General features: G+C 49.7%; 1 protein-coding gene across 1 annotated transcript in view; it reads left to right on the top strand.

The window, feature by feature from the left end:
* The window catches only part of PHLPP1 (PH domain and leucine rich repeat protein phosphatase 1), a 222,367-nt gene extending 218,297 nt beyond the window's left edge, over positions 1-4,070 (top strand). Inside the window, exon 17 of the mRNA XM_079109386.1 lies at positions 1,942-4,070. Within this exon, the coding sequence (XP_078965512.1) occupies positions 1,942-3,078 (1,137 nt within the window). The 3' untranslated portion in view covers positions 3,079-4,070. The remainder of the gene's footprint in view (positions 1-1,941) is intronic.
* Positions 4,071-10,249: the final 6,179 nt, after the last annotated feature.

A 10,249-nucleotide genomic window follows, 5' to 3' on the forward strand; every position in this document is an offset into this window, starting at 1 on the left:
TGAAGTTTGTGGTCCAGTAGAGAAAGACTGGGTTTTATTTGTTTTGTTTTTCCCTTCTCCCCCTTCCACTTTTTTAATTGGTACGTTCTAGTGGTACATAATGGAAGGATTTGTAGTATAACAATATAATTTGGCCAGTGTCACTCCCCAGCACTTCCCTGCCCCTTCTCTCCTCCCACCCCCTAGTCCCTTTCCTCTACTGATCTCCCTTTAATTTTTATGAGATCCCACCCTATCTTTCTTTTCCTGTTTCCTCTCTAGCTTCCACATGTGAAAGAAAATATAATAACCCTTAACCTTCTGAGTTTAGCTTATTTTGCTAAACATAATAGTCTCAAGTTCCATCCATTTTCCTGAAAATAATATAGTTTCATTCTTCTTTATGGCTAAATAAAAGAACTTCAGTGTGTACATATACCACATTTTCTTCATCCATTTTTCTGTTGATGGACACCTAGGCTGGTTCCCTAGGCTGATTTTAGGTAGGCATTGTAAGGGCCATAAGAAAGATGTAGAAACACTGTGGGATTCTGTAGAAATACGGCTGCGTGTGAATTTAGTTCTCTGTCCTCAGAGCAGGGAGGATTAAAAATTGGTAGTAGACACTATGTTAGGAGCAAAGACAGCTAATACTATACAGAACATATTGAATTCAGTGCTTAGCAGTAGGCCCAGCGTGATCAGAAGGGGAGGGTTGCTGTTGTGTGAATCGCAGGCAGTGTGTAGGTTAGCCTTTTTCTCTTGTTTTCTGTCTTTTCTCATATCACTTTGGTCTGCATTGCTGAATGCTCAACAATGAGGAGTTTTGATTTCATTTTTCACTTGTGCTTGAAGCGTGCCCTCAATGTAGTGCACGTGCACACACACACACACACACACAAACACAAATACCCAGAACCATTGGTTCTGATGGGGAGAAATCTAAAGTGTGGACAAAAGACCAATGGTGGTTCTTGTCAAATCCACACTCTAGGGACAGATCTGACACTAGAATGGAGTGAGTTTAAACTTACGCCTGAAGCTCCGTTTGACTAATTTTACTTCTACAATGCTTAGGGTGGCAAGGTGAAGTTGTGTGAGGAGTCAGGGACAACACCCTAAGAGCAGGCAAGCACCTTGCAAAGCCCAAGTAAAGGCAAGTGGTAGAGTTGGAAAGGAAGAGCTGTTCTCTGGAAGAAAAACCTGTTCCATTCTAGACACACACTAAAAATTCCATTTCATAATGAATCCTTCTCTGGAAAGACGTATTAAAACTCGGGTCATGAGGAGGCATGTCATGGGCCTGAGAACCTGAAAGAACTGAGCAGATACACGTGGTAAACAAATGTAAGGTCTTTTTGCTGGCACACGGTGTGGAACTTTGGCTGCTGCTTTAAATGGCATGAGTTCAGCTGAACTAAATCCGGGAGACTCTCTTTGCCTTCCCCATTGGCCAACAGGAAGTCAAGTTCAAGGAAATAATAATTGGCACTTCTTCTTTGGCATCTGCCTCTCCAAACAAGCATTCTGACCCAGCTAGTCACACAAGGTTTCCTCCTCCGTCAGGAGCCCTCGGCGTCTGTCTCCTCTCGGGGCCTTCCAGCACCTCCCACTCGTGCTGCCTGTACTAGCGGGAGGGAGGAGTGGAAGGTGAACCCTGCCTGCTCCTGTGGTTCTCAGGACTGGCTTACCTCACAGAGGCTCCTCCTTCTCAGGAGGAGCTGGCCAGCACGCTTGCTGGAGGTAAGACAGTCTTGCCACCTAGTGGGAATGTGGCAAAGAGAACAGCTGAGGTATGCTGCCTCTTCCCTGCCAGGCCTGCACGCCTTACAGAGTGAGCAGACCTTCTTCCCTTTGTGGCCACGCAGCTCTCTCCTTGTTGTGCTCCAGTTAGGGGACCCATGGGGACACTGCAGAGTGCCATGGTGCCTCGTGTTCACTCTGGGACCCTTCTTCTTCCAGGATGGCAAGGTGAACGGAGTGACCGAGTCCACACGCATCCTGGGCTACACCTTCCTCCACCCCAGTGTGGTGCCTCGCCCCCACGTGCAGTCCGTTCTCCTCACCCCCCAGGACGAGTTCTTCATCCTGGGAAGCAAAGGGCTGTGGGACAGCCTGTCCGTTGAGGAGGCCGTGGAGGCTGTGCGCAACGTGCCGGATGCCCTGGCGGCTGCCAAGAAGCTGTGCACTCTGGCCCAGAGCTATGGCTGCCACGACAGCATCAGTGCCGTGGTGGTGCAGCTCAGTGTCACGGAGGACAGCTTCTGCTGCTGCGAGCTCAGTGCCGGAGGAAGCGTGCCTCCGCCCAGCCCGGGCATCTTCCCTCCCTCCGTCAACATGGTGATCAAGGACCGACCCTCGGATGGGCTTGGCGTGCCATCTTCCAGCAGTGGCATGGCGTCTGAGATCAGCAGTGAGCTCTCCACTTCCGAGATGAGCAGCGAGGTGGGCTCCACGGCCTCTGATGAGCCCCCGTCCGGAGCCCTGAACGAGAGCAGCCCCGCCTACCCCAGCGAGCAGCGCTGCATGCTCCACCCAGTCTGTCTGTCCAACTCCTTCCAGCGCCAGCTGTCCAGCGCCACTTTCTCTAGCGCCTTCTCTGACAACGGCCTTGACAGTGATGATGAGGAGCCCATTGAGGGTGTTTTCACCAATGGCAGCCGGGTGGAGGTGGAAGTGGACATCCACTGCAGCCGGGCCAAGGAGAAGGAGAAACAGCAGCACCTGCTGCAGGCACCAGCCGAGGCCAGCGATGAGGGCATTGTCATCAGTGCCAATGAAGACGAGCCAGGTCTGCCCAGGAAGGCGGACTTCTCTGCTGTCGGGACCATCGGGCGCCGCAGGGCCAATGGCTCGGTAGCACCCCAGGAAAGGAGCCACAACGTGATAGAGGTTGCTGCGGACGCACCTCTCCGAAAGCCCGGAGGCTATTTTGCTGCCCCAGCGCAGCCAGATCCTGATGATCAGTTTATCATACCACCAGAGCTGGAAGAGGAGGTCAAAGAAATCATGAAGCATCACCAGGAACAGCAGCAGCAGCCGCCGCAGCGGCAGTTTCAGATGGACCAGCTGCCAGACTGTTATGACACGCCATTATGACCCCGTCTGAATACTGTTTTAAAAATAAACTAACCAGGAAAGACAGTTGCAAGAGTCTCCCAGGCTCACATTAAACCAGGGGTTTTACTCCATGTCCTTCTCCCAGACACTGTTCCCAACCTGTCTTTGCAGCTAATCTGTAGATTATTTTCCTGTTTTTTTTTTTTTTTTAATGATTACATTTCTTCTAGTGATGCTTTATCAATATGATTTAAATTTGTTAACTTCTTTCCCTAACATATCAGATGTGTAAAGACAAAGAACAAAAGGTTTAATATATTACAGAGAAACAGTTAATGATAATGTAATATTTTTTAAAAATGGCTTTTTGTTGTTTGTTTGGAAGGCAGGGCAGGTTGCCATTGCTAAATGATTTAATAATATAATTCTGTATTTCTTTGGGGGGAAAAGGCTTTTTTTTTTTTTTTTTTTTTTTTTTTGTCTTGAAAATGATAGACATTTGTAGAATATGGAGACTAACTCCTAGGAGTTGCTTTACTCTGTCAGGTGACTTAAGTCACTGGGATTCACTAATTTTCTCTGAGAGAACAGTTGATTGAGAAATTTCTATTGTAAATAGCTCAGTGTTATATAGTGATGCTTAAAATGTTTTGTAGTCTTGGCATAAGGACACAACCTAAATAACTGACACCACCCCCTCCGGCCAGCGCCCCCTGCTCAGCCCCCCCACACACCTGCAGTGCAGTGCGGAGGCCAGGCTGCTGGTGCGCTGCTGCTCACATAAGGTGGCTCTGAGGTCACTGGATGAGCCCGCACCCAGGGACCCTGAACCTGTTTCCCTCCTCTCCCAGCCCCAGCTCTTGACTTTTGCAGACACTTTTTAATGGTGTTCCTTCCTTACTGCTGCCACAACCAGCATGACTGTATAGAGTTCCCCTAGCCCATTCACATACCCAGAGTTATAGGAAAACAGATTGCGCAAATGGACATGTCATAATTTTTGTTATAATAAACACAAAATTTACAAGTTTGGACCCATCTGCTTTTGTGTTAGCAGCCAGATGTGTCTTGCAGATTATCACACCAGCTTGGGTTTGGAACAAATGGATGAAATGTTGAATATTACTGACTTGGATTTTTTTTTTTTCTTTTTTGTGGAAATACACCCAATGAATTTAACTACAATGAATGCGCAGTGAGATTGACCTTATGGCTAGAAGTGTCAATAGCTGGTCTTACGGTGTCTGTTTCTTCATATTATGCAGGGTAGACATTAAAGAGGGAATAGGCAGAGGTTGCATAGAGAAGAGACCTGGTTCTCCTCCCACAAAGCCAAGTTTTCTTTCACTCCTCCTCAAGGCCCCTAGTCATATGAACAAGTTTAAGATAAAGAGCAGGTTGGCTCATTCTCCGCCATTAAGGAAATAATGATGGCACATCAGTTGTCCTCAGGGAACCCCATGTTCCTAGCTGACTCGTCAGGCACACTGACAGACTGTGGGTCTCCTGTCCCCCACTTGTACCCTTCCTGTCCCTATTCTACGCTGACTCTTGCCTTCTCTGTTTCACATGGACCAATTTCCCGTGTCTCCTCAGATCTTCCCTGAATGGTACCGCCTAGTACCAGTTTCGTAACTTGCAGACTCAATGCTGGGCTCTCCACCTCTTACTCAGTGGTCAGTGGGCTGGCCTTGTCTTGGTAATGACTTCATTTCTGTTTCAAACTACTTGTACATGGTATCTGCTGGAAACCACTAAGGCCACAGAAGAGTTGGCTCATCTCAGCCTGGTGAGACCCAGTCACCCAAATATAAACAGATCTCTGCCTGAGCCAATGGCTGAGCCCCCTCAGGACCCTGCCCCAGCTCCACCCACTCCTTTCCTCAGTCCTTGTCCACTGCACATATCAGAGCAGATGTGTGAGGCTTCAGGTTTTCCCACCAGTGCCTTATTCCCTGTGGGACATCTGAGCTGGCTGTGTAACTTCCTCAGTACTTAGATCCCCCTCTGGGAAGGATGTAACTGTCACCTTTTTGTTGTCATTAGAGTCTGGCTAAGTTACCCAGGCTGGCCGCCAGCTCACAATTCTGCCTCTGCATTCTCAGTAGCTGGGAGGAGCAGACCCAGGCCAACAGTGTGACACTCTGCCCCTGCTGTCCACTTCCAGAGAAGTCAGAACCTGCTGAGTGTGGCCAACTGAGCCAAGACGTACTTCAGAATTTCCCCATGGGTCTAGCAGCCATTACCATGCCCAAGGGCAGCCACCAGGACCAGCATCTCATGGACTTGTCTCATTTCCTGACTTGTGTAGCTGATGTAGAAGAAGGGTCAGGAGGTTCGGAGTTGGCATCTTCATGAGTCCGCCTCCGGTTCCTTCAGCACTTATCTCTACGTCCAGAGCATCATTAAGCCACCTTGTGCACACAGTACCTAGACGGAACTGTGGAGAGGAAGGCTAAGCCTTCACCCCTGTGGGAACTTGGGGTTCACAGGACAGAGAGATAGAAGGTCACTTGATTGAGCACAGGGAATGACCAGAGGCCTAGGTGGGGCTCCGTGCTCTTGCACGGGAGCCTCCCCCGTCATTTTCTGAGGATTTTTCATTTGTGTTCACACCTATCATCTAGTAGTATGTGTAGAGCTGCTTAAAAACTGAAGTGGGTTTTGAATATTAAAGTACTTCATATTTGAGTGTCTGAAGCCACGGTATGTATCTACAGGTGGGTCTTGGGGAGAAGGGCCTCCCTGCCTGCTGTATTCCCGGCTTCCTGCAGATGATGGGAAAGGTTTAGAGGGGAGGAGGAAGAGGTCAGGGCAGAAATGTAACGGCTCTCAGAGATTTGTAACTTTGCTGGTAAAAGGTCCCAGGTTGAGGGTCCTGGAAGCTGGTTGGTGTTGGATCTGCCATGTGCCACCAAGCCTCCCGCCCTCAGCCACCACTGGAGTACTGGCTCTGGTGAGGGTGTCCAGAACCAGTCTTTGGGCCCAGAGACCCAACCTGGCCAACCTGATTTCTCCTGATTGCTTTTGTGATAGCGCCACCTGCTGGGGGATTCAACTTCGGGTGGAAATGGGCTGCACTGAGCTCTACCTCCACTCTCCCGTGAGCACCAAGTTGATGTTTCTTACTGTTTTCCTAGACATGTGATAGGAAGGAATCTGACTACTATTAAGTGTGGAAGAGAAGTTTGTTAAGTCAGTGTTCACTGCACTTGTGGCAGTCTCTGCTTTGTAAGGTTCTATGATTGGTGAAACTGATTCCTGTCATAGACACTATTTCCCATGAGAAATTTACATGCAGAAATATCAAGAGGTGCAACCAGAGTCATGGTAAGTATCTCCAACACCATCCAGTTCCCAGTTTCCCACATCTGCCCCTCAGCCCCTGGTTAAAAGACAAAATAAAAAACATGCGTACAATGCTTTGGACCTTATGGAGTAACATTTAATAACACCACTGCAGCCAGTGCCTTGGGGGAGAAAGGGAATCATTCACATTCGATGAGGCTGACTCATCAGATACTTAAGAATTCCTCCCTGACACATCAGAAGGCAGAATCTCAATATTTAAAGTGTGAGCGTTGTGGTGTCTGATCTACCTCCCCAGCAATCAAGTTAGGTGATGTATTTGAAGTAATTCATAAATAGTGAATATTTATTTAAGTGTAAGTTTATTGTTACAAACAAAAACCTGAGGGTGGTCAGAAAACAATTGGAGCACAGCAAAAGTACTTTTTAAATGGAAAATTCTCGGAGAAACAGCTCTTGGAGGAAAAGATTAGGTATGGTAGAAAAGGTAGACTTTTCTCATTTCTTGCCATTGAAGCTTGACTTTTCTTTGCATTCACCTTTCTAACTCACATGCTGTGCAAATGAACACAGGCAAACTTTGTCTTCATTATTGTCATTGATCTGTCATGAGCTGATTGTTACTGCTGTGTGTTTTTTTTTCTCCTAATCTCCATGCCACCAAATACCGAAAGCTGAATAAAGTTCAGACCAAGTCTGTTAAACACATTGCCCTGGTCAGTACGTGGAAGCAGGAACTATGTCTGGCAGTCGAAGCTCTGGGCTAGTGGTAGGAAGCAGGCTAACTGCTAACTACTTTCCTAATTCAAAGACACTCATCCTGCAGTGTCAGGAAGCACTGGATCTCAACTCCGGTCGCCAGCACTGGGTCTGCAATGCCTGGATTGGGGGCGAGGACAGCTGTGCTGACCTTGAGAGGTCTTGAGGGTCTGAGCCAGCCACACAATGTCGGAAGCCAGATGGAGCCCCTACAGATTGTCCCCTCCATCCTAGAAAACTTGGGTGAATGCTTGTCAGGAGGAAGTGGGCAAATGGTCCCTAAGGCTGCCCTCCGTGATCTGGGTTTGTGAAATGCAGCTTCAACATCCCCTGCCTGGAATTAAAGGACCTGTGACTTGGGTTCATCTGCCCCTTTGTTTCACTGAGTCAGAACACAATGCTCTACACTGAAGGGGCAAACAACAGGACTCCTGGAGAATCGTCCTCCACCTGCTTGACTGGATGGCTGCTCTTGTTCAGTAAGGCTGGCTCCATACTGAAATCACTTACTTTCTAGGCATTGTTATTTCTTCAGTCTTATTCTCATAAACTTGTACTTTCCTCTAATTGAGAGGAAGTCACAGTGGCAACTGAGATGGTTTCCTCAAGTGTTACACCTCCAGACCTTGACCTGAGCTCATCGACAGTCACTTGCTTTTCTGAGCCTTTAAGAAAAGTGGTCCCCAGTTAACATTCGGAGGTTTTGTTTCTTGTTTTTGTTTTTACCAGGGATTTTACCCAGGGGTCTTTACCCCTGAGCCACATCCCTGACCCTTTTTAATATTTTATTTAGAGACAAGTTCTCACTGAGTTGAAGGTCTCACTAAGTTGCTGAGGCTGACCTCGAACTTGTGATCCTATCTCAGCCTCCCAAGTTGCTGGAATTACAGGCATGCACCACCCTACTTGGCTAACATATGGAGAGTCTTAAGCCAATTTCCTCTTAATAGAAATTGCCCTGTGAGCCAGGAATAAGTCAAGCACACAAAATGAATGTCTTGTCTTTGCCTTATGATCTATAATGCCTTTAACAAGCTACTAGAGCCCCTCAGGAGGATAACTAGCTTACCTAAGTGGGTGTCACATCCTGACACCTCAGCCCCGGGAGCAGTGCGTCCCCAGAACCACCGTCCCCCATAGTCAGTCCATCAGGACTTTTTCCCAAAATGTCTTCAGGCTGCCTACAATGTAATTTGCATATAATCTACATATAGTTTTCATGTAAGCACTTTTGTGAGTCCTGCCTCTGCTTTTCAAAGTTAAATTCCCTTTCCTGCTCCTCCCCCATTCTTGGCGCATATCCTAAGGGGGAGATGGGGTTTTGGGAAAGAGGGCAGCTGGTGGAAATGGCGAAGACCTGGCTTAACAGAAGGCCACCTTTGTCTGCATTTCATTCTAGTCTGAGCAACACAGGTGGACAGGATCCTAGGAGGGCACCTGGTTCCTGCGTTGTCCTGCTGTGTGGCTTTTTGGGTTTTTCTTTTGGTGCTCCAACGATGGAGGCTCCCCTAGAGACTCCTCACCCGCCGGGTAAGCTGCTGGCCCCTCCAGTGAATCGGTGGAGCCCCCACTCTGTGCGGAAGTGCCACAGTTGGTGCTGGCAGGGCAGCGCACACGGAGAGGACCCAAAGAGGAGCACCGAAGTGCGTTTTTAGAGATGATGGTTTACTGGAGAGACCTGTGTAGCTGGGGGATGCAGAGGAGTGAAAGAACGTGGGCTAAGGAGCGGGGCCCTCCACCCCGGGAGGCTCTGCACCGAGGATACAGGAGGAGGGGGACAGTCCTGCGTCACAGAGCTCACCGAGAGGCAGACTCCTAGGGCAAAGAGGGGCAGAAGGACGGCTGCTGCCCTGTCCACCAGGCACCGTCAAAGCCATTTCACAGCTGCTGTTATTGGCCAGGTGGCATCAGATTTCGCTCACCTTTCCACTCCTGGGGCAGGTGGATGCAGCCCACTTCGCCTCGGCAGGCCCGAGACCCCTTTGCTACCCAGATGTTCTCAGCCTTGGCCACTCTTCCCTTAGTCTCTTGGGGTGAGGAAGGGAGGGTGCTGGGAGTTGAGCAAGCCCCTCTGAGGGTCTGATATCCAACTGCTGCGAGGCCCTGGTGCAGTGAAGATGGCTGATGTTCCCTTCAGCCCCACTCCTTCTAGAAGCATCCTTGAAATCTCCAGCCGCTTGTCATTGAGATAGGCCAGGCTTCTGTCCCCTTTGCTGTGTCTACCTGGGCCATGGAGGGGACTTGCAGCCTGGAGTCCTCCGAGGCCCCCTCTTCACCTGCTCCTGGGCGCCTCCTCCATTCCTCACAGCAGGGAAGCCTTGCTTGGGCCTGGCTCCTCTCACAGCAGCTGATTTGCCATCCATAAGGAAATGCACCTGTGCTTACCAGCTCCACCCACGTCCCTCCCTCCTGCCCTCCTGCTCAGGAAGAGGAGCATCCTCTTCATCCTTCTGCTGTTTCTGGGACCACCCGCCATTCTGTCTCGCCTCCTTCCAGACACTTCTTATCACCTGCAGGTATTGCAGGGCCCCTTCCATTTTAAACCAAAATTCTTCCCTGGGCCGGGGCTTGCACGTCTCAGGACCGCGCCTCCAGCCCCTGACCCCCTCGTGCCTGGGCTCCTGACCCCACCTGCTCTCCCAGTGCCCTGTGGCCCGATTCAGAGGTTGGTTTCATGAACCACAGTTACCATTCCCTTCTCAAGCTCTGGGAGCCATTCCTCCTGTCAGCCTTTGATCTGGATTCCAACTGCTGCCACGAGGGTGGTGGCCCAACCTCTGCCCTTGGTCTCTCCTCCCTCCCAAGCAGACTCACACTGGGTCACCAGGCCTTGCCCCCACACTCCCCTTGATCTCAGGCACCACCAACCCAGTGTGTCCAAAGCCCCGCCCTCCTGCGAGCCCAATGCTGGGGACCAGTGTCACCTCCTGCTTCATCCCCATCTCCTCTCATCTGTCACCAAGTCCTGCCAACCCTATCCCTGCGCCCCCACACACTGGGAGTCCTGCACTGATCCCGTTTGCTGCTGACTTAATTGTCACTGACTGGGGGATCTCCTTCTGGCCATCTTCACTTCAGTCGCTTTTCACTCCACTTCTGTCCTCCACTCAGCTGCCCAGAAAATCTGCCTAAAGTGTGGATT

The sequence above is a fragment of the Sciurus vulgaris genome (genome assembly GCF_902686455.1).
Source record: "Sciurus vulgaris genome assembly, chromosome: 13".
NCBI classification, from domain to species: Eukaryota; Metazoa; Chordata; class Mammalia; order Rodentia; family Sciuridae; genus Sciurus; species Sciurus vulgaris.